General features: G+C 52.6%; 7 protein-coding genes across 7 annotated transcripts; 3 read left to right on the top strand and 4 right to left on the bottom strand.

Annotated features, from left to right (window-relative positions):
• Positions 1-737: 737 nt before the first annotated feature.
• AYL99_10120 (E3 ubiquitin-protein ligase UBR1) lies at positions 738-7,144 on the top strand (the record flags this gene model as incomplete). Its single annotated transcript, XM_018841626.1, has 2 exons — positions 738-1,962; positions 2,001-7,144. The coding sequence occupies 2 exons, from the start codon at positions 738-740 to the stop codon at positions 7,142-7,144; spliced, it is 6,369 nt and encodes a 2,122-aa protein (XP_018689335.1).
• A 588-nt stretch (positions 7,145-7,732) lies between these two features.
• AYL99_10119 (hypothetical protein) lies at positions 7,733-8,546 on the top strand (the record flags this gene model as incomplete). The annotated part of the gene is made up of 2 exons (XM_018841625.1): positions 7,733-7,997; positions 8,083-8,546. The coding sequence occupies 2 exons, from the start codon at positions 7,733-7,735 to the stop codon at positions 8,544-8,546; spliced, it is 729 nt and encodes a 242-aa protein (XP_018689334.1).
• Positions 8,547-9,042: 496 nt separating this feature from the next.
• Positions 9,043-12,864, top strand: AYL99_10118 (hypothetical protein; the record flags this gene model as incomplete). The annotated part of the gene is made up of 3 exons (XM_018841624.1): positions 9,043-9,142; positions 9,201-10,915; positions 10,963-12,864. 3 exons carry the CDS (start codon positions 9,043-9,045, stop codon positions 12,862-12,864), a joined length of 3,717 nt encoding a protein of 1,238 aa, XP_018689333.1.
• Positions 12,865-14,445: 1,581 nt separating this feature from the next.
• On the bottom strand, positions 14,446-14,727 carry AYL99_10117 (ribosomal protein L33; the record flags this gene model as incomplete). The annotated part of the gene is made up of 2 exons (XM_018841623.1): positions 14,446-14,606; positions 14,715-14,727. The coding sequence occupies 2 exons, from the start codon at positions 14,725-14,727 to the stop codon at positions 14,446-14,448; spliced, it is 174 nt and encodes a 57-aa protein (XP_018689332.1).
• An 891-nt stretch (positions 14,728-15,618) lies between these two features.
• Positions 15,619-17,248, bottom strand: AYL99_10116 (hypothetical protein; the record flags this gene model as incomplete). The annotated part of the gene is made up of 2 exons (XM_018841622.1): positions 15,619-15,636; positions 15,695-17,248. 2 exons carry the CDS (start codon positions 17,246-17,248, stop codon positions 15,619-15,621), a joined length of 1,572 nt encoding a protein of 523 aa, XP_018689331.1.
• A 973-nt stretch (positions 17,249-18,221) lies between these two features.
• Positions 18,222-20,193, bottom strand: AYL99_10115 (hypothetical protein; the record flags this gene model as incomplete). Its single annotated transcript, XM_018841621.1, has 4 exons — positions 18,222-18,466; positions 18,526-19,051; positions 19,143-20,029; positions 20,088-20,193. The coding sequence occupies 4 exons, from the start codon at positions 20,191-20,193 to the stop codon at positions 18,222-18,224; spliced, it is 1,764 nt and encodes a 587-aa protein (XP_018689330.1).
• Positions 20,194-21,017: 824 nt separating this feature from the next.
• AYL99_10114 (hypothetical protein) lies at positions 21,018-22,208 on the bottom strand (the record flags this gene model as incomplete). The annotated part of the gene is made up of 1 exon (XM_018841620.1): positions 21,018-22,208. The coding sequence occupies one exon, from the start codon at positions 22,206-22,208 to the stop codon at positions 21,018-21,020; it is 1,191 nt and encodes a 396-aa protein (XP_018689329.1).
• Between the last annotated feature and the right edge of the window lie 766 nt (positions 22,209-22,974).

Genomic DNA, 22,974 nt, shown 5'->3' with positions numbered 1-22,974 from the left:
GTAGCGAAAGAGGCGATGGCTGCATTCGGACATTATGCAGCAGCTTCAACGAGATAGATCGGCTTGCCTACCACTGAGAGACTCTCAATATTTCGAATCGTGCGCATTTGGTGGCGGCGTGGCCCTCTCATGCGGCAGACGCCGGATGAGGGACAGTCGACCTTTTGAAGGACCTTTTGACCATGCCCTTCGGTTGTGACATGTGGTAGACATGAACGAAAATGGACACGTTAAGAGCTGGATTTCGTGGATCGTACAGTAGTACCCCCGTCCCATCCCGTGACCCTATCATGTTGCCCCTATCAGAATCTGTGAAAGTCGGGGACGGACGTTGAAGCCATATACCGCCTCGAGGCCTTGGCCTCGAGGGTCTGTCTGATCGGTCATAGTAACTGCATCGCAGCCTCCGTCACGCTTCCTCCGCCTAATCCTCAGCTTGTAACAGAAGTCCTTCCTTCCTTGAAGCAATTTGCAATTTGCACGATCCGATTACTTTGTCGCATCTCTAAACTTGTGAGAACAGCCCAAAGCGCCGAGTGCTAATCGACTCATTCGGCTGCTAACAGCGGCGTACCTCCATCAGACAACTATCTCGCCATACTCACGCTCTCTGTATCCTTGCCCCAGGGCGAATCCTCTCTTCGCGCAGCCAGCTTTCTTACGATACATTTTCTCTACGAGAATATTAGGCTTCTGCGTGTCCAAATGTACGCCACATCCACCGTGAAGCGCTCATCATGACAACGCTGAACTCCAGCCTGGACCGTCGACTGCGCCAGGCGCTCTGCGACCACCCGCGGCAGCACGACTATCGCTACGGTGCAAATGCAAGAAATAGCCTTCTAGAGATCCTCTTTCGGGCCCTGACCAATGACCGAGCAGAATACTTGGACGACCTCTTTCCGCAGGGCTTCCCGCCTTCATACAGGCTTCAAGACGCACAGGGGGTACAAGAGAATGCTGAATATAGTGCAGCTGCTAGAGGACATCCATGCGGACATATATTCAAGCCGGGAGAGGCTAGCTATCACTGTAGCACCTGCACCGACGACAACACCGCCGTCCTATGTTCTCGCTGTTTCGTTGCAAGCGACCATGAGGGGCATCAGTATAGCGTGAACGTCAGTGCTGGAAATAGCGGATGTTGCGATTGCGGCGATGACGAAGCGTGGAAGAGACCTGTTAAATGTGCCATTCATACGGCAGGTGACGATTGGCAAACAACCGACGAGCATGTCTCTCCCTTGCCTGCAGATCTGCAAGAGTCTATTCGCACTACTGTCGCCACGGCTCTGGATTACTTCTGTGATATCATATCTTCTTCCCCGGAGAACCTGCGTCTGCCCAAGACGGTAGAGTCGGTGACTCAAGACGAGATCAAAAGTCGGCTCTCTGCAGAAAACTATGTGTCGGGAGACGAACTGGAAACCAATCCTGACTACTGCTTGATCATCTGGAATGACGAGAAGCACACAGTGCGCGAGGTACAGTCGCAAGTTGCGCGAGCGTGTCGTCAGCGAGAGTCGTTCGGCTTGGCCAAAGCAGAAGAAGCCAACGATGTCGGCAGAAGTGTGGTCAAACACTCTCGTGATCTCAAAGAGCTCACCCGAATGGCAAAGATCATCGAAGAAATCAAAGTTACAGTCACGATCAGGTCATCTAGGGATACTTTTCGGGAACAGATGTGTGGAACAATCATCGAATGGCTTGCTGATATCGCTGGTTCCAGCATTGCAGGAGATGGTCATATTTTACGGCGTGTTATTTGCGAAGAGATGCTCCAGATCTGGAAGGTCGGAAGTAAGGCTTGGAACGCCAAAGTGGGAAGAGAAGAACTAGACGATCATGGCGACGAGGATGATCGCGAATACAGAAGGAGAACAAGGTTCCGCTACTTCGACCCCCTCCAATTCGCAATACAACGAGCAATGGCAGGGGAAATTCTGGATGAAGATGATGCTAGTGACGGCGATGAGATTGGGAAGTTGATGACGACGAAGAGGAGGACGATGAAGACGACAACGAACTGATCGATGTGGATGAGCGGGAAATGAACGATCTCATCCTCACCGCGACAGTTTTCGACGGGTCGCATCGCTTGGATCTCCTGGCCGAACAAGCAGGCGACGCCGATGTCACGGATGACGCAGACGAGATGGACACCGACGGTGACGGGGATTTCTTGGATATTGCAGAGCGAATGGATATGGACGGACCATCACCTCCACCCCCAGCGCTTCCTACTCAAGATATAGGAGATCCTGGAAACAACGTGGCAATGGGTGAGGATGCGTCCCCGACTAACCCAGGTAGCAATACCAACTACCTCAATATACCAAGGACACCCGGTGTCCCTGCGCGCAGAACACGCCACCGACCCACGCCACCAAATCACTGGAAGCTAGCCCCGTCAAGTCAACCTCCTCAGAACGCGACCATCCCTGTCTACGAAGACCTTACGAAGAACATCCGGGTGGACTCAATGATCCTCTTTGATCTGCGCCTGTGGAAACTTGCAAGAACGAAGATGCGGGATCTCTTCATCAGCACACTTGTCAACATTCCCCAATTCAAACGCATCCTTGGACTAAGGTTCTCCGGCTTATATACAACCCTTGCTCAGCTCTATCTCGTCGCAGATCGCGAACCAGACCACTCTATCATAAACCTGTCATTGCAGTTATTGACCACACCCTCTATCACGGAAGAGGTTATCGAGCGGGGGAACTTCCTCACAAACTTGATGGCCATTCTTTACACCTTCCTGACTACGAGACAAGTGGGCTTTCCGAAGGACCTCGACCCGGGGGCCACCCTAGGCTTCGACGCTGGATCTGTTGCCAACCGGAGACTCTATCATTTCTTCTCTGATTTGAGATACTTTCTTGCATCCCCATTCGTTCAAGCTAAGGCCCGAAGCGAGCCCCAGTATCTGTTCCAATTCCTTGATTTGGCCAAATTGTCACAGGGCATCTGTCCTAATGTGAGAGCAGTGGGTGAACATGTTGAATACGAAACGGATGCCTGGATCAGTGCCTCTCTATTGACACGCGATATCAACAAGCTCTGTCGACAGTTTGCAGAAGCTTATTACGTTTCCAAAGACAGCAGTCCTTCGGCTCTTCGCCCAACTTGGGACGCCATCTCGCACGCTGCAGGTGTCGCAATCATAAATTCTGTCGGACTCGAGCGTCGCCGCTTCGAGCAAGCAGAGATCAAAGAACCTGTCCGCTTTCACGAAGTGGATCCTTATGGCTACAAAGTTGTCGACTTCGTGGTGGAGAAGGGCGCACTAAGTTTCCATCATCCGCTACACTACACGCTCTCCTGGTTGCTGGAATGTGGGAAGGAGTTTAAACAGTCCATAAATACTCTACGAGATACCGCGCAGGCGTTCTTGTCACACCTACACGATATCTCTCTGAGCTCCCGGGACAGTTCGATCAAAACTGTCCTCAACTCGGCCGACGATGCCCTTCTTGCGATGTTCGACTACCCTCTGCGTGTTTGTGCCTGGTTGGCGCAGATGAAGGCCAACCTTTGGGTCCGAAATGGGATGAGTTTGCGGCATCAGATGGTACAATACAAAAGCGTCGCCCATCGTGATGTTGGACACCATCGAGATCTGTTTCTTCTGCAAACGGCACTTGTTGCCTGTGACCCCAGCAGAGTACTTGCGTCAATGATCGACCGTTTTGGCCTTACTGCGTGGTTACGAAATGGATTTGAATCACTCGAGATCTGCGATGACAACCAGATGCTGGACCTTGTGGAGGATTGCATTTACCTTTTGATCAATCTACTTTCCGATCGAGATGCTCTCATTACTGACCGAGACAACCCGGAGTCCCAGCTCCTTACGCTTCGTAAAGACATTGCCCATACTCTCTGTTTCAAACCATTGTCGTACTCCGACCTCTACTCTCGCCTAACAGAAAGAGCACAGGACCACGAAAAACTCCAAGAAGTCCTTGAGCAGATGACCAAATACCGGCCACCGGAAGGTCTGCATGACTCTGGCTTGTTTGAACTGAAAGAAGAGTACTTGCAAGAGCTGGATCCGTACAACTCCCATTTCACGAAGAACCAAAGAGATGAAGCAGAGAACATCTACAAGAATTGGATGGGCAAAAAGTTACACAAACCGCCGGAAGATATCGTCCTGGATCCCAAGCTGCACCCTATTCCGTGCGAGGCATATGCCAGTCTCTGTGCCGTTGTAAACACTCCTCTTTTCGCAGATTTCATTCACAAGGCACTGGTCTACGTCGCCCATGGTCATAAGTCCAAGGCTGGCGTTTCGGCAACACGCGTTGAGGCATTTCTTCAAATTGTCCTACAACTTGCGCTTATTGCTACATTAGAGGACAATTCCCCGGACGATGCGAGCGACAGTCCTTCTTTCATCCGCCATGCTATGAAGTTGGAATTATCTTTCAACAACTCGCCACCACCACACACCATAATTGCGGTGCTATCCGAGATATGGCGCATGGAAGAATTTAGCTCCTGCCGAAGTAAGATCAGACACATCCTACGGCTTTTCCATCAGAAGTTACCCCACCAATTTACTACGTCGACACAAAACCTGGATTTCCCATCAGGCAGATTCGACACAGCTTCTCCTGCCAATGTCGAAAATGAAATCGAGGCTAAGAAGAAACAAGCAATGGAGCGAAAAGCACGGGTCATGGCTCAGTTTCAGCAGCAACAACAGAGTTTCATGGACAAGCAAGGCATGACCGACTGGGGAGACGAAGACTTGGAATCCCCCGACGAAGAGTTACCCAAGTCCACCGAGATGCGCCACTGGAAATATCCTGCTGGACTCTGTATTCAGTGTCGTGAAGATACGTCCGATTCGAGATTCTACGGCACGTTTGCTATGGTCACCGACGCTCACATCTTGCGGGAAACGGACACGCATGATGTAGATTTTGTTGGTGAGCTCTTTGCGGTCCCCGACAACCTAGACCGCTCCATCGAAAATATCCGGCCGTTTGGAGTCTCGGGATCCAATCATGAACAGGTCAAACGTTTGACCGCAGATGGCCAGGAGATCACCGTGGATTTTCAAGGCTTGGGTAAAGGTTGGCCAAAAGGCTATACGAAGAAGGGCCCAGTCTCTACAAGCTGCGGCCATATCATGCACTTCACGTGCTTCGAAAATTACTATCAATCAATTACGCGGAGACACGCACAACAGGTTGCCAGGAACCACCCTGAACGGATATCGTTGAATGAGTTCGTTTGCCCCTTGTGCAAAGCGCTTGCGAACACCTTCCTGCCGATCGTATGGAAACACACACAACAGTCCTATCCCGGAACTCTTGAAGTATCACAAGAATTCGAATCCTTCTTGGGCAACAGTCTGCCGTCCGCTGATGCGCCAACCGCTGCTCAGGACCCCTCGTTCGCTGCCCATGCTTCACAAACCTACTTACAGACTCTGGCAACCTTTTCCAACAGCTCCCTGGCCCCAGCCATCGCTCGCTGGCAATCGGGTGATCTCACGATCAGTCCAACGAGCCAAGCATGGGCCGAGCGACCAGAGCTTGCCGCCTTTGCTGAGCTTGAAAACATCTACGGCCGGCTTCGAGAAACTCTCTTAGTTCTGGAGGTGACGACAGGGGTTCGTCGAAAGGACCCCAGTATACATGAATTCCCGCTCCTGGTCGATACACTGGCGAATACCATAGCCTCAGTTGAGATTGGCCACAGGGGCCGCGAGGCTGAGTTTGGCACGTCGTTGTTGACAAGCATGCCGCAACAGACACTCAGCCACCTACAAACCTTGTCGTCAACCTTGAAGGCCTACGCGGCTACAGGCGTCTTAACCGTCCGTGGTTCTGTTGAGGCGCAGTACAGAGAAATTTGCGATCGTCTTGAGCGTCAGATAGCTGGAATAACAACAAATACGACGCCATCAACCGAAGCCGAGACCGTCTCGCCCCTCCTTGCCATCGACCCGTTCCAGTTTCTGGTTCGGGCAACGATGGTGCTCGGCCCCATTCGAAGCTTCGAGTTGCGCCATGTTTTGCAAATGGCTCTGACCCTCGAGCTTCTCCGGGTGGTTCTGGCGTTCTTAGGCCAATCCACGGCCCTCTTGAAGGTGGGCGAGATGCTCGCTCAAAACCAGATCCGACACGCCAGCCTCCCCACGCCGGAAACAGAGCAGCTGCGTAGCGTGGAAGACATTGTTTTCTGGGCAAGACAACAGTTGCAGCAAACAGACGAAGGTCGCCGTCACCTTTCCAACAGCCTGCAACAAATGTCACCCAGCACGGCTGGGACGTTGTTCAAGTTGTGCAAGGTGTATGCTCTTGCTTTCCTCCGAAAATCTGCCATCTTCTTTCATGTCGCGCACGGCGTCGATTTTCCCACCACGGCCGGCTCCGAGGCAAGCTTGTCAGAGCTCGAGCGTCTGTGCCACTTTTTACACTTGCCAAACATTGATGACATTCTCAGATCGTTTAGCGAATACTCGACTTCCGGCACACTAAAATATCGGGCAAGCATTTGGCTTCAGGACTACATACGTTATGAGGCGAAGAACCAAGGGATGTCCACAAGCGCAATGGATATCAAGTTATTACACCCGGCACCGTTCGAATTGATTGGGCTTCCCAAATACTTTGATGTGCTAATGGAAGAATCGCACAAACGCAAGTGTCCTACAACTGGCAAAGAGCTGCTGGATCCTGCCCTCTGCCTCTTTTGCGGGGAGATATTCTGTTCCCAAACTGTGTGCTGCCAGACGACCGGCAGGCGTGGTGGCTGCAACGCGCATCTCGACAAGTGTTCGAGCCCGATCGGGATGTTCTTGTTCATACGGAAATGTCACGTAGCACTGCTGCACGTCACAAAGCACCCCAAGGGTGGCAATCAGGACGAGCTCCGGCAAATGAATGGGCTGCCACCAAGACACCCCATGAGTCACGGATCCTTTTTTTCAGCACCATATTTGACCAAACATGGGGAGACGGATTCAGGATTGAGATCGAAACACCAACTGATTCTCAACCAAAAGCGGTATGATAAGCTGCTGAGAGATACCTGGTTGATGATCAATGGCAGTGTGTGGAGCACAATAGCTCGGAAGCTGGAAAGTGAGGTCAATGCCGGCGGTTGGGAAACACTGTAGACACGAAGTCTCGACCACTCCGGGTTTGTGAATGGGAGCAGTGATTGTCATGAGACTACGACGAGACAGGCAAGAGTCCCAGAGACTGGGTGACTCCGATGGCGTTGCACAGGTGATTATCGTCCACGCCCGCATACAGTACTCGGTAGTTAACTTGGAGATGTACTCGTGTGTTGATGATATTATGATGATATGGCATTACTGCCTCTGAGCTGCCAAGCCATGTGATGGTTTCAGGTGGGCGCTTAGTAAAACCCAGTTGGGGCCAGTACGATTGGCTTCTGATGTTTCTTTTCACGTTTCATCACCCGCAACCCATCTCCAATCGCACTCATCACACTTGATATCTTCGTCTTCTCGACCCAAGGTCCGACCTCAGAGGCCAGGCGCCAGAGGCGGTGCATTTGCCCAGGCCGCCGTTCAAGATGGCGCCGTCCAAGTGCCCAGCGCCGTGCAGACGCCCATCCTGTTCAACATAAGCTGAGTCGATATCGCAAGAGATCCCTTTTCGCATCCTCGTCTCTTTTCTGCTGTGTGAATCTGTCCTCCATATCTTACAGTCGACTCCGTTTAGGAGCCATCGTGATCATGACTCCCTCAATACTCACGCGGCCGTTGCTGCACGGCCTTACACTTCTTCTATGCCTCGACCTCCTCGCATATTCGCGGGCCGTGGCACAATCCGGTGACGGTGGAGGAGCTCAGGGCGTGGAACCGGGCGACATTGGTTCTAGCCCTGGGACTTCGACAGAGGACGCCGGGGCTGCAGGCCCAGATACCGGATCTGTCAATCTGAGCAAAGGAGCCACGATCGCAATTGCTCTGGTCGTGAGTCTGGTGGTTGTCCTTGGTGGTAAGTGTATCTCTTTCATCCCGGTCCATTCCGACGTCTTTTGCTGGTCGAGTGTCCTAATACGAGGTAATTCTACGCCTATCAGCTGCGATGACGATTTTGTTCTATCTGGCAAAGAAGAGACAATGGAAGATCAAGGAGAGCCTCCGAAGGTCAGCAAGAAAGGTCGGAAATGTTGTCAAGGCTGTTACCACACCGATTACACCCAAGAAAATGACCTTCTCTCCGATAGAGAAGAGACGACGAACGGAGCACGCATTGAAGAGGGCGAACGACCAACTGCCGCCATCGAAATCGACTGTGACCAGTGAAAAGGAGGCTGAAAGTGGAAGCCGATCGCCGTCGACGGGTAGCAGCCGTGACCTAGAAAAAGGACTTCGAGGTGGTGCTGTCGACGTCGAGTCAAAATGGGGAAATGACTCAGTGCAGGTGAAAGCTGGAAAGAAGGACAAGAAACGGCCGAGGCCTCCCAGTGTCACTATTCCATCTTCCGCCTTCGAGATGGACAGTCCCAACACGCCCATGTGGAAGAGAGTGTTTGGACGGTAGAGAGGTCGTCAGGAACGACCTGACAAAGGACCCGGCGGCCTGGGTATGCGTGATTACGAACACTTCGTGTCGAGAACCTATATTGAGGGCGTCCTTTTGATGAAATCGGCTGTTTTAGGGATGATACCATGGGCAATGAACACAAGATGAACACACCTGGGTTCTTTCCCCTCGTGGCTTTCCTCTGACCTTTCCTCGGTGGCTGTGAATAGAAGAGTTTGCATGCACTTGCTCTCAGATCTATATCCCCCAAACACAGAGACAGGGCCTCAACAACCGTCAAGGAGCACCTCATGTGTTTACGCACTGTGTGATCCATGGCTACAAAATTCGCGAGGAAGGCGCAGTTGTGGACGGCTGGGGTGTCTTGGCCCAGAAGAGGCACTCAACAGCGTCCGCAGCCACTTGGCAGCCCTTCAACCTCTCGCCTCTCTCCTTTGCCACCTCCCTGGCAAGCTTCCTCAGCCCCTTCCAGCCCTGATCCGAAGCTCACGCAATGACTGGAGAACCCGACACACCACAGAGTCCTCAGGCTGATGGTGCTTATCACCGGCCGAGAGAAGATGCTCGTGGAGGCGTCTCCCAGTGCATTGAAGGTGATGTCTCGCTGCACCAGGCTCTCAATACCACCAACACTAACAATGATGTGCGCAGGGGGCCGAGCATCACCCGTTGAGGCCTTTCCAGGAGCACCTTCCAAGTACGATCCTAGTCATGGCAATAACCACGTCAACCAGCTCTCAGCCCAACAGGAGAGAGGGAGCCTGGAAGCTGTATCTAGTGATGAAGTTCAGTTCGACTTTGCACCAGCCCAGCAAAGTCACCCTCACCATCAAAACGTGGAGCCTTCGTTGGCCACTAGTCCAGGCTCAACATCATCAGCCCAGGTCCACACAATGACAAGAGCGAGGTCTATTGGTCATAGAGTATACAGCGCGGGAGTAGGTCCGATCCACGAATCTAGGGTTTCAAAGTCTCCGACAGAACACCGTTCGAGACTGCTCCACAATCGTCAAACACACCCTCAGACAGACCTTGCAACAACTCCTTCACAGCCTTCAGAAGAGGATCTGCTCTTTCTGCTCATGTCCCGAGCGCGAGAGACACAAAAAGCTCTAGAGAGGCTGGAGCACCTCGAGAACGAAAACCAGGATCTGCGAGAGCTACAGGGGCAGACAGAAGCTGAGCTACAACAAGCCACCAAAGCACGAGATGAATATGCTCAATATTCCCATTTTCTCGACCAGAGCTTAGTGCTTTTTCGAGAAAAGTACTCCAAGTTGAAGAAATGGGCTCTGGAGACAAACAAAGACTGCGAGATGTTGCAGCAGAGTAGCTCAGGGTTCCAGCGAAGTTTGGCAGCTTTGGCCAAAGACAGGGATTACCTCCTTACGCAGTTGCACGAGGCTCGGTCCTCTTCACGCTCGACATCGGAGCAAATGGAGAATATTCAAAGCGGCGTCCGGGAGGTGAGAGTAATGGCAGAGAATAGCGGTGCAACAATCAAGCAGCTGGATGCCTTTGCTGTGGCCCAAGAGGAACATTTGATGAGCGAGAAGCAAAGGTGTCGAAGGCTAGAGGCTCATATACTCCACTTGGAACAGGAGAAAAACAAGCAAAATATCAGACTGCACAGCCAGCATCAAGCCACCAATCAAACCCTGCAGGACATCTCGAAACAGCTGGGTGCATTCCATAATGGGAGAGCAGCAGAGAGTTCTGCGACAGCCCGTATTTTCGAAAGCCTGCATCAGATCCAGTCGGTGATTGACACCAATCTGCTGGTAAAATCAGATCTGGCTCCGCTGAGAGAGGATTGTACATCAGTGAATTCATCGCTGACCAAGATTGAAGGTTCACTTTCTAAAAAGGTTGAGACGGCAATAGCAAATCTCCGTCACGACTTACAACAAGACGTCTCCAATCAATTATTGAGACTGTCGTTGGAAGTGCAGTCAGGGAACGCCGAAGTTGTCGAAGCAAAAGCGGAAGTGGCCCGACTGGAAGGAAAGACAGAGCAGACACAACAGATCATAGAGCTCCTTCGCGAGGCTAAGCGTGAAGCACAGAAGCATGAGGCAGAGTTGCAAGATGCCAACAAGAGTCTTCGAAACAACAAAGAAGCAATTCAAACGCAGAGCGAGGAGCTCCGAACGTCGTTGCGAACGGTCACGACCAAGTGGCAGACGGCATGCTCCGAACTTGAAAAGTGCAAGCAGGGCAGGAACGAGGCCCACGCAGAAGTCATTGATTTGACAATCCGTCTGACCGAAGCCATGCATGAACTCAACTCCCTACAAGCTGAGCTAATGGCCAGCGAAGACGTTTTGATCGAATTCGAACAACAAAATGCCGATCAAAATATGGAGGTAGGATGCCCGGTCGGCCTGGCCGGGGTATTGCTAATCTGAAACAGTTGAGAAACGTGAATGTTCTGCTTTCGACTCAGAGGAGTGATATTGATTATGAGATACAAAGAAGACTTGAGATTGAAGACGAACTGGCGATGAGCAAAGCGCTGGAGCTACAAACTCGGAGACAACTTACACTGTCTCGGGAAGAAACGACTACAGCTACCAGACTTCATCGAGACATGCAAAGCCAGATAGGCGTGCTTAAACAGACATTAACGAGGACAGATGATAAAGCTCGGAAGCTTGAGGAAACTCTCAAGTCTCTAGAAGAGACTACAGCTGAGCTGGAGCATCTGAGAAAGCAGCAAGCCACCCTGCAGCGCTTCAAAGAAGAGTCTGTGTCTCAAAGTCAGGAAATTAGGGACAAATCAGCGGAGATCCAAACTCTCGAAAAGCAGATCAAGGACCTGCGAAATACGTCTGCCGATCTCGAAGAAGAAGTGAGAGGAAAGGACAGACTGGCAGAGGAGAACGCCAATATCCACAATGACCTGAAGAACTTGCGAGAGCAGCTTCAGCAGAAGACCATCGAGACCGCTCTGCTGGAATCTGCTCTTGCTGCTGCTCAGGTTCGGACAGCCCAACTCGGCGATTTAAAAAGAGAAAAGTCCTCCCTCAAGGAAGCTGTCGAATCTCTGACAACGGCCCTCGAACAATCGAATGAGCAGTGCGCCCAGATTTCACCCTTGCAGGACACCGTCGCGCAGAAGGACCATCAGATCACGGAACTGCAGAAGGACTTAGCGATCTTTCGCGGCCAAGCCGAGGAACTGAAGAATCTTCGAGCCGAGTTGCAAGAGAAGGAAGAGAGGCAAGCAGATTTGCAACAGCAAATCCTCGGCCTCGAAGGCGCCGTCTCCAATGCCCAGCTTGATGGTGATGAGGTAAACCACAACATCCAGCAACGAAGAGTCGCAGATCGCTCTGGAAACGCAATGAATTCCCACAACAACGAGTTGCCCGGCACCCGCCCATATTTCAATGGTGGCGATGTTCACAGTCCTTTGAACTTGAGTCCGGCAAACCCCACGACTGGTGCTATATACATTGTACAAGAAACACAACTCGAAGTTCAAGAGTCCCAACTAGTGGGTCCAGATAGTCTCATACTATCTGTAGATCAAGGTCAGGAAAGCAGTGGCTCAGAACTTTCTCCGATTCCAAGTGATGACGGGGAAGCTAATCTCGACGACCTGATTAACCATGGCCCCATTGGCCTCAACACCAGGCGCCATAACGGCAGAGAAACTCATGTCTGGCCGAACGAGAGCAGCAGCATTAGACATCGCCAGCCGACCAGCGAACAGCCTCCATCCAGCCCGTATGGATCGCAAAGTGATCAAATGCTTCTGGACCAAGTCAGCCAGACCGAGTCTCAGGAGCCTGACGATTCCGACTCCACTAAGACTGATCCGACTTTTGCGATGCCGGTTAATAGAACGGGGATGAGGCAGGGACCAGGTCCAAGAAGATTAAGAAGCGAACATCGAGGCCCGAGTGGTCGATCCATTGCTTCTCCCGATCCTGGCGCGGAGTCACTAAGCAACCGGCCATCCACACCTGCCATCATGCGTGAGCGGCATCGACCCAATTCGACAGCCAAACGTCGCTCAGAGCCCGAGAACGACGCGGACAGGGTTTCTCCGAAGAACCCCAAACGTCTCAAGCGGACAGCTGCGAACCTGGAAGCGAAGAAGTCACAACCGGCCATGCCGAAGTCTGAGAATGGCGAAAAGTCATCGTCTCGAGGTGCTGCCACCTTCAGTAAGAGCGGTGGCGGCAGAGGCAACAGTGTCGTCGGAACGAATGCCCCTGGTCCTGGAAAAATTCAACGATCGACCAAACCCGCCCGTAAGGGCTCCCGACGGGACAAGTACACCACCCGGTTTGGTGCGGAGACTTGATGCAGGGCAAAGAAAGAGAGAAATAGTGCTTTCCAGACGGGTAAAGAAACAAGATCCGACGAGGCAGAACGAAAAGGGGTAGGCGATCGTGTTGTGATACATGGAAGACTTCTGTGAATATGTTGTAGTGGTATCCATGTGTGACATATTTTGAACTCTGCACGTGGATTATCGATTTCAATGAGCTTGATGAGAAGATTACACGAACAACGAGTTAGTTCGGGCGTCAGCTAATACGACTGCTATGTATTTATGTATGTTATATGGTACGGGACAGCTTGTCAGAAAAAAAAGAAAAGGAAAGGAGAAAAACACAACCTCGAAAAGAGCATTGAGAAGGTTCCCTAACCCGCTGGCCAGGGAGGCGGAAGAAGTTGTAAGAAACAAGCTGATAAAAAAAGACTACAGATATGTGCCGAGTTCTGCCAGGGTCAATCCGTAGCATAATACCGTAGTACCACCGTAGATGGTTTGTCCGCTCCAATTACAACCCACATCAGGGTGGGCATATCATGATATGACTGTTCCCTTCCACCCTGTGCGCCTTACTGTACATATATTTCAGGGGACCAACGCCCTTCGCCCACGATGATTGATTATCATCCAGCAGAAGGATCAATCTCCACCCAGCCAAGCCTCGCCCGGCGGCTCTCAGCCCACAACCAGTTGTTTGTTTGCTGGTGGCAGTTCCAAACCCAGTTCTGGGGCGTAAAGTGCCGCTTTCATCCACGTTGTGAAGATGCCACAGATGCAGGCAGGTCGATATAGCCGGTCTTTGCAGCTTGCTTTGTTTGACTTCATCAATGACACCACCCACGGCTGGTGCATCATGCCGTAAGTGATGCCATGCTTGCAACGAGAGAGGAGATGCTCGTCGTGTGTGCTCAGTTCGCTCCGGCCTCGAGTAAAGCATTTTGAAGCCTTCTTGCCCGACTGGCGATGGACGGCGAGAAGAGAGAGAGAGAACAGTCCGAGTAAATAACGAGACGAGAGCTGCGGTTTTCGTTTTCGGACCAGATTGTGTTTTTCTCTCAAGACCACATGATGATGATAAGTCGAACGCTCCTCCCTCCAGCTCGTGCATTGTGGAATGGTTGAACACCGTTCGCCGCTGGCGTCCAAGAAGTGCAGGACGTCGTGACCGATCTCATTGCGCGCCTGGGTGCCAGGTCTGTCGACTCATGGGGCGAAGGCGCCCCTTCACCGGCAGGCACTCTCTCTATCAAGGTCCAAGCGCTCAAAATGTGTACTGTCCTTCGTGCAGCGTCTTCCACAGCTGAACGGATAGACAGACGGACGGACAGATTCATTATTGCTTGCACATGAGGTCTTCTCTTTTGGTCCCTGGTCCCTACACCTTCCTCATTTCCTTGAATATTTTTGTCAGCTTCCAGGCTCTGTCTCTCTCTTTTTCTCTCTCTCGGTCGGTCTCTTTCTCTTTTGCGACCAAGCGAAACCTGCGAATGAGCTCTCTCGTCCCATGAATTCCCTTTGCTGGATATTCATTTCCCCCCCTCTTCTTCTTCTTCTTCTTCTTCTTCCTCTTCTTTTCTTCGTCTCCACGCGACATGACAATAAACTTTATTTCCCCCGCTTCTGCTCCAGAAACAGCACCTGCCGCTTGACCACGGGGTCGTACTTCATCATACTCAGCGGCCGGGACGTGCGGGGGCGAACCATCGTGCGGTAGTAGCCCGTCAGGGCCATGGAGATCAGGCGGACGGCGACGGTGCGGGATTTGGCTGTTTAGGGCAGCACATAAGACTTGTCAGTTTGACGTGGAACAAGAAGGAGGAAAGGGGAAAAGGGGGGGAACAGCGGTGACAGTCACAGGGTCGGTTGGGACGTACGCTTTTTAGCCATGGCTGGACTGGAGCTTTGGAGTGGTAAGGTACGGTGAGCAAAGTGAGTTGAAAGGGAGGTATTCCGGGATACAGAGAGCAACTGCTATATGCTCTAGGTGAAGCTGTAGATGGGATTGAGATGCTGTTGTCGTTGTTGTCTGGAGTGTACGAATCGCGTGAATGCTCAATATGGGGAGAGAGGGACAGAGCTGTGAGTCGGAATCTTTGAGGTACTATTGTCGGGGAACAAACACTGGCCAAGCCTGTGTCTGGACAAGTGCGTCACACTGATCCGCCGTAGCAATTCTCTAACTACAATACTACGGTGGACTATTTATCGTTGACCCCTTTTGCTGTTTGAGATTTGAGCCTTGCCTTTGTCGACAAGCTTGAACGATTCGATTCACTGGCATCAGAGCAATGCTCGTACGTACTTGCGAGGTTGGTTTGCAGGAAGCCGGTGGTACCAGACCGTTTTGTTTATTTTATTCTGAGGCAGCTGACTATTCCATAGGTCAAACATGCCCGAGGGGCCACCGACTCGCCGTTTTTTATGCATAATGGTGCCGTTGCTCCTGTCGCAACGACTGCGATCTTTCCCGCCGCTATGAATACTAGAATATCAGGCAGGATCTGAGGCAGTGCCTGGCTTGTCCTTTTTGAGGAGGACAGCTCGAGATCCCACGACTGAATCCACTGATGCATCGAACCCCGGATTTCAGGCCGTCATGTGTCGTCGCGTCGTGTCATTCCCGTTGTTTCCCGAATCGCCCTTTTTATGACCGGTGATATGCATGGCATGCGAAATAAGGAATGCTATTTACAGCTCGTCGGAAAAGGTGCTGCTTGTGAGGAGATGAGGCCTTCGATGGCGCTCGGACTCAGTCGGCATAGAGAAGACATGATTCAATTACTGCAGTAGTGGATCCTGGTAACCAGTCAGCGTCTCTGTCATCAACCAGCACAATCTCCTTCCAAGTACTTACCCTGTAGTGTTTTTGACTGTTGGCCTGCTTCTCCAGCTTGGCCTGGTACCGGTTCTGCGCTCGCCTCTCTCTCTGTCGGGCTCGAATCTCTTCAGAGCGGACGTCACGTCTCTGCTGGCTCGTGGCACCAAGCATCCCAGCCTCACCGCGTCTCATGAGACTGTTCCGAGGAGGAGTCGCCGGAAGATCGATGTCGTCCATTTCGGCGTCTTCTGAGCTTCCCTCTTCAATCAATCTCTGGGCGCGTTCCATACGCTCCGCGGCCGTGGGGTAATTGTGCAGATTTTGCCGGTAATATTTTCTCAAGCTCCGGTGACCAGCTACTCTGCCGCTGGGAAGATGCATTTCATGTTCGTCATAGAACACGGCATTCGTGTGGTGATGGGCGTGTGAGTGCCAGCCGTCGGCGTTCCGGTGTGGTCGCGGATCGGTGTTGGAATGATGTCTGTGCAAGGGAAGTCGTTGATAGGAGAGGGTTCGATCATCATTCGGGACCGAGGCGAGTTCGTTGGTGTCGAGCGAGGAGAAGGAGGAATCAGTTTCCCAGCCATCCTCGGCGCCTTCTTCTGCTGTGCCCTCCAGTTTGACACCGCCATTCTGCTCTGCTTTCACTCCCTGCATCTCGTCCCCAGACTCGTCCTCGCCGTCGTCTGAATATGTGCTGGAGAAGTCGTAGAATTGACCGACCTCGATCATCTCTTCCTCTTTTTCAAAAGCGATCTTGCAATGACCCTTGTCTCTCATGTGTGTCTGCACACCTTCCGCACTCCCTCTAAGTCTGTGGCAGTACAGACACTCGAAATTTTGGTGGATTTTGGCTTGCATGTATCGGATCAGACCTTCCAGGTCGACAAGGTAGTTCTGTTCTGGGATAAATAGGCCGTGAATCTTGGTCATGTGCATGACGCTGAGTTTCAAGTTGGGCGAGTCATAGTTGCAAAATAGACACCTGGAAACGGGCAGGGACGAGACCTCGGCCTTCTCTGGCGACATGGGATGGTCTTCTCGCGGTTCTGTGTCTGGCGGAGGGTTCAAGGGTCTCCGTGTAACCCCAGGCAAATCTCGAATGGTGGTCTCTTTCATTCCCGCAACGACTTGCTCGAACTCGGCTTCTGCCACGGGGTCTCGAGGTTCTGATCCTGCTGTCGAATCCGCCACGGAGAACGACCGCCGTGCCTCGGACCCGGCTATGGAATGTGCGTCTCGGGTCGACCCTCGACTCGATGCCACTTCTCTTGTCTTGTGTGCTTTGCTAGCCAGGTGGTTCTGGTATGCATTTTCACTGTAGTATGTCTTCTGGCAGGTGGGACACAATTTTGCATAGGCGGCCTGGGCGGCGGCGGCAGTGTTGGTTGCTTGAGCCGCCAGCACTTTCTCGTTGTAGTCTTCAGACGAGACGGCAGGTAACTCGGCCAGCCTGCGCTTCAGGTTGTATCTGTGCCAGTCACTCCGCATATGGGTGCGTTGGGCATCACTGTTGCGGAAGGCGACAGCACACGAGTTGCAGGTGTAGGGATGGGTCTGCGAGATATCGGCAGGGGCCACGGTCGCCATGGCGGGCGGACACTGCAGGAGGAGTTGGGTTAGGAAGGTGAGGAAAGGGAGAGACGGGTAGAGGGAGGTGGCCCTGAAGTTGTTTAGAGCGGGTTGAGTGAGTGTGGGATGGTTGCAGCTTTAAGGATGCAGGGCACGAAATGCCTCCAGTGGCGGGCTTGACCCGGTGCGACCACAGAACAAGCCCCAGGAACAAATGGAATGGGAAAAACGGTGGTGGAGAATTTACACAAATTTGTGCGATGATGATTTGTGACGTACGCCAGTAGTCCGTAGGACGTTGGGTGGGCAGGGGAGCCAGCCTTTCCACTCTTTCCCACTTCTTTTTGCAAAAAGCCTCCACCATGTACGGTACGTAGGCTCGAGGATAGGGTTTGGGCGAGGGGAGATACCGATGGTCAGCCGGGCCTTCCACAACCTCTGCACTTCTTATTTCAGACCACGGAAATGAGCGGTTTGGGTATCAAGGGCTGCTCGATGTCCAGATAACGACGGAGGCGTCAATTTTTCTCACCTGTCTGGACCACTCGTCTCGCAACACTAATACCAGCAGGGGCAAGGAAAAATGACTTCCACGGATCGTGCATTATTGGTCGTAGCCAAAAACAAAGTCGGCGACGGCGGCGAGGCCAATTCTATCCTGTCTATCTGGGTATCACAATCATCATTTCTCATCACGGCCGCGGTGCCACCAAGGATTCAAAAGTCCCTGGACGGCCGCAGCCTCGTGCCATAAATTCGCCAGAACCCCTGAAAGCCTTCTGGAAACCTTCCAACGCCACCCTCCATGACAAACCCCCAGTAGGCTGACAAATGTCCCCCGATGGTGCCCCTGGTTAGTTTCTCTCAAAACAAGCATAACGCGCCTAGCACCATAACCCCTCCAAGTGGGTGGAAAATCCGTCTTTGAGCTGCAATGTTCACTGCAGGAGGCGTGCCTGATGCTGTAGTGGACGCCGAAATCGTTGCTGTGCTACTCAACACTTGACTCGATGTTGTCAAGATTGAACTGTGGCGTGAGCTTACCATACTGGTTGTGGTCCTGGTTTCGGTGGATGAGCTGCCTGAACTGGTCGTCGATGAAGTTCTGCTGGAGATCGAGGAAACCCGATTGGTGGAAGAGGATGACGCAGTAGATGAAGCTGAGCTGGATTTGGATGTGCTGCTTGTAAATCCAGTCCCGACGACAGTCCCACCGTTCGAAAGGGTGGTCTGTGACTGAGAACTAACTAAGCTAATAATGAAAGAGGAGCTGCTGTTTATGCTTGATGGCGAACTCCCAGCGGTCGTGGTTATTGTCTCCGCTCCGGTGGAAACAGTTGTTGACGCCGTCGCAGGGCCTGAGGCGGATGCAGAACCCAACACCGAGGAGGAGATCGCACTGAGGGGTGTTGAGGTCGACACTGCGGTGAGCGATGTGTTCGTGGTCTCAGGAGCCCCCGATGCCGTAGCACTTGGGCTCTGTGGAGCTGAAGATGCGGAGCTCGGGCTCTCGGATAGCCCTGAGGCCGAGGTCGAAGAAAGGGTGGATTCTGAGCTCACCGATGCAGAACCGGTTGTGCCTGTGATTGATGATCCTGGTGCCGTCGCAGGGGGAGATGTCGACTCGGAAATCGGATTGGTGCTGGTAATGGGAAACCCTTGACTGTCGTAGCTCTTCGGTGTGGTTGGTGCCGCAGGGTTGATGGTGATCAGGGTTGGGAATCCTTGCTCGTTATACGAAGTCACAACTTCAAGCGAAGCCGAGGCCGAGGCCGATGAGGAGACTGCTGATGAGGACGAACAAGGGGAGGGGGACGTCGACTAGTAGCCCGTTAGTACATCAACATGATATCTTGAGCTGGAGCAAGAGAAGAATCCACTGACTTGTCAGCCCAGAAGTTGAAGAGCTTACCACAGACACTGCTGTGGCGGTGGCCGTTCCAGACCACGGCCACCCCGTTCGTGTCGCATACACAGAAGAGGTGTCGCCGCCGTTCCCAAAGGCGAGGGGAGCACTGTTAGGCACGGACGAGGTAATGGCAGGTGCTGTGCCAGATGAGGCGGGTGTCCCGTCTCCTTGGCCGTTGATTTGGCCTCCGCTGGAAAGGATGGATTGCCACGTGCCGCTGGTACCACTGTAGGAATATTGTGACCCGGTTGAGTAGTCCGTGACGTGGACAGACTTCACATACATGGTGAAAGGCCCATCAGAGTAGTCAGTAACTCCTCCAGCCCACTGAATTGTGCCTTCCGGATTGGATGGGTCGCCGCCAGCCCAAGCCCCCAATTTGACGTACATTGGGGTCTGGGGATACTGGCCAGCTTCAGCTTGGTCCGGGGTCATTGCTCGAACGGTGGTGCCGTCGATTGACCAGACAATCTGGTCGGCCGTCCAATCGATGCTGTAGGTGTGGAACTCGTCATGGTTGTTCGGTGCTCCATGAAATGCCCCTCTGTTGTACCCAGTTGTGGTGATGCCCTTGCCAAAATAATTGCTCTGGGCCTGCGTATCATCCCCACCGATCCACTCCCAGTCGATCTCGTCGAGGCAGTCAGACTGCAAGATAGCAGCGCTGACTATTCCTGTCCCTGGAGCAGCTTTCACCACGTAGTCGACATGGCCGAACATTATGTACCAATTCGAAGAGAGGGTAGGAGCGTCGCCATGTTGGGAGATCGTGAACGCAGCGCCGTCGGAAGTGTAGCTGACAGCCCCTGACGCGGTGAACTCGCTCGAGGAGCCTGCTGTGAAGTCAATGTCGACCGTCCTGCCGAGAGCAGGGTCTGCAGGACAACCACCTGCGCACAGTTAGTCGGTATTCCAAGAGGTCATCAGAGGGAGGGCAGGTGAGCTCACTTTGCTGGAGAGGGTTACATGACGAGTAAGTCTGTGCTGATGTGCTGGGTGTGAGAGAGCAGAATGTCAATGCAGCGAGCACTGAGCGAGCCAGTGTGTGATACATGTTGTACAGGTCAAAAATATCGAACGCCGGAACAATGCAGCAAAGACCGAGCAACAGAAAAATTGCTCGAAGAAACTCGCAAACTCAAGTTGATCGCATGACAGTAACACAACACAGTGCACGAGAGGGTATTCACTGAACGAACAAGAAAGAGAAGTTGACGGTTGCGGCAGAAAAAGTCCATGGCTATGGGCACAAAAGTAGTCACTGATGGTTTCCCACGGGGAGGCTGGTAGACAACACGACGTCAGCTGTCTCAGACAGCACCACAATCTTCTGACACCAAAACCGGCAAGCCGGGCACCATTTTCGACTCGTCTAGTTGGGCTCAGAGAGCGGGAAACCAGATCATTGGCCACCACCGCAGTGAATGGGCTTCTATTCACAGAAAACAACGTGATGAACAATAGGATTGGAGAGAGTGAAGGAGGCTGGAAGCCCAGCTTGAGGCTGGTGGGGATGGCTCTAGCCCCAACGGGATTAGCGTTGGAGATCGGATATTTGAAGACCCTGCAGCGGCACCAGCGGCGTCCGGAACGTGGGTGGCTGGCAGCCGCTCAACCTTCCCGTCTTGGCAATAGTCAAGCCACACCGGGACCGAGTGGCACTCGTGACCTCCAGCCACCCAATCGGCGGTTTCGCTTTGGCCTGCAGCCTCGTTGTCCTTTAACGTGTCCCGTTGCCACAGGCCCAGCACGAATAACCCATGGCTTCCAGGTTTGCTTTGATTGGGATGATATGGCAGCGATATCTCCGAGGGCCGGGCCATGACCCTTCCATCGGGTAGCCCGTCAGTGGTGACGTCGCTCTCAATCGTTCTAGATTCACTCGAGAGTCTTGACTCCTCCCTCATGCTGGGAAATGCTGCTATACTCTTTCGGATACTTCTCGATGATCCGTTTGAGTTCCTTCATCTGGGCTCGAGCCTCTGGAGTGATCTCTTCATAGACGTCTTCGAACATGGCTCGTACCGGTGGTTTCTTGACCTTTTCTGCGGCCGAAAACTCGCGCAAGACTTCTTTGCGTATGGACGCCCTTGCTTCTTTCTCCTTGTCTTCGTCCCAGATGCCTTTCTTTTCCATCCACTTGCGTAGCCGGGTGATGGGGTTGTCTCTTCGTTTCCACTCCTCCACCTCTCTCTTGGCTCGATACGCAAAACTGTCGTCGCTGGTGCTGTGATGACTGACGCGGTAACTCATGGCTTCCACCAGGATAGGCTTGCAATCGCCTTCAAGCGCCCGTTTCCTGGCTTCCAGCATCACCTCCCTCACGGCAAAGATGTCGTTGCCGTCCACCCGGATGGTATCGATGCCATACCCGAGTCCTCGACTAGCAATGCCGTCTCCTTTGTACTGCTCGATGCTGGCCGTCGAAATAGCGAAGCCATTATTGCGGCAGACGAATACAATAGGGCATGATTTTGTGGCGGCGATGTTTAATGCTGCATGGAAATCCCCTTCACTCGCCGCGCCCTCCCCAAAGTAACAAGCGACAATTCGTGGGGGAACATTCGGGTTAATGAGTCTCTGCAATTTCAACGCATATGCAGCCCCAGACGCTTGGGGAATCTGAGTTGCGAGGGGACTTGAAATAGTGTGCACGTGAAGCTTCCCACTGCCATAGTGCACCGGCATATTTCGTCCTTTACCGTGGTCGTCTTTGTTTGCAAATAGCTGGCTCATCATTTCCTTGAGTGTGAAGCCTCTTTGGACGAGCACTCCTTGTTCGCGATACTGCAGGAAACAGACATCTTCCGGCGATAGTGCCGAGGCTGATCCCACAGCAATACCCTCTTCGCCCGCAGAGACCATATAGAAGCTGGTCCGGCCCTGCCTTTGCGCATCGAACATGATCAAATCCATGATGCTGACAGTTAACATATTGCGGTACCATTGAATGATTTCTTCGTTAGACGCAGACTGTGGATCTCTGGTATTGTCCACAATGTTGCCGTCTGCATCCATTATTCGGTAAGTAGGCATGGCGCTCTCCTCGGCTGGATTTTGAAACTTCATGGTCGACGTAAATTTACTATTCAAAGCTCCCGGAAAGTGCACTCTAGCGACAGACGATCAGCAATGGAGGCTATGGACGAAGTCAGAGGGCCGTGAAACATACGAATCCGATCCCACTTTCTGCGCAGGCCCAGCAGACCAGGTATCGCTTGCCCATCGTATCCCTGATCGGCGTAGTAGAACACCGTGTTTGTATCTGCAGGATGCAGCCAAGGGCCTCAAAACAGCTCGGCTCTTCATCCTCAGTTGTCTAAAGCAAAAAAGCCACCTTGGGAAAAAGTGAGAACGAACGCTGATGTTGCGATAGCAGATTGAGAAGAGAAGAGAAGGAAAAGTTGGAACGCGGACGATGAGGTACTGTCAGTGTTGAAAGGGCACTTCGGTTATCGTCGGTCGCCCTTGTGGAGGAGACGCCGGAGTCGGAGAAGTCGGTGCAGCTTGGAGGGCCGAGCCAACTAGGCCGTTTTGGGAAACCAGATTCGCGAAATTTGGTCTGCAGCCCCAAATCTACCGTTGATTGAAAGTTGTCTGTCAGAGACTTGCATCTGGGCAGGAACAAATGCTTCGCACGTTCCCCCGAAGGCATTGCGGCCTACCAGGCTGCCTTGTCCGTTCTATATCGGCACAACGATTCATTACTACGAATTCGCCGCGACTCCAGCAACTCCCTGGCGAAAATGAACGAACAACTCACTTCGGCTTCGAGACTGTCGCGGAGGCACAAAAGGAAGCTAGAGGTAGCGTCTACGGGTTGATCATGATAGCT

The sequence above is a fragment of the Fonsecaea erecta genome (assembly GCF_001651985.1).
Source record: "Fonsecaea erecta strain CBS 125763 chromosome Unknown Scaff10, whole genome shotgun sequence".
NCBI classification, from domain to species: domain Eukaryota; kingdom Fungi; phylum Ascomycota; class Eurotiomycetes; order Chaetothyriales; family Herpotrichiellaceae; genus Fonsecaea; species Fonsecaea erecta.
This window is presented reverse-complemented; position numbering and strand designations above follow the sequence as displayed.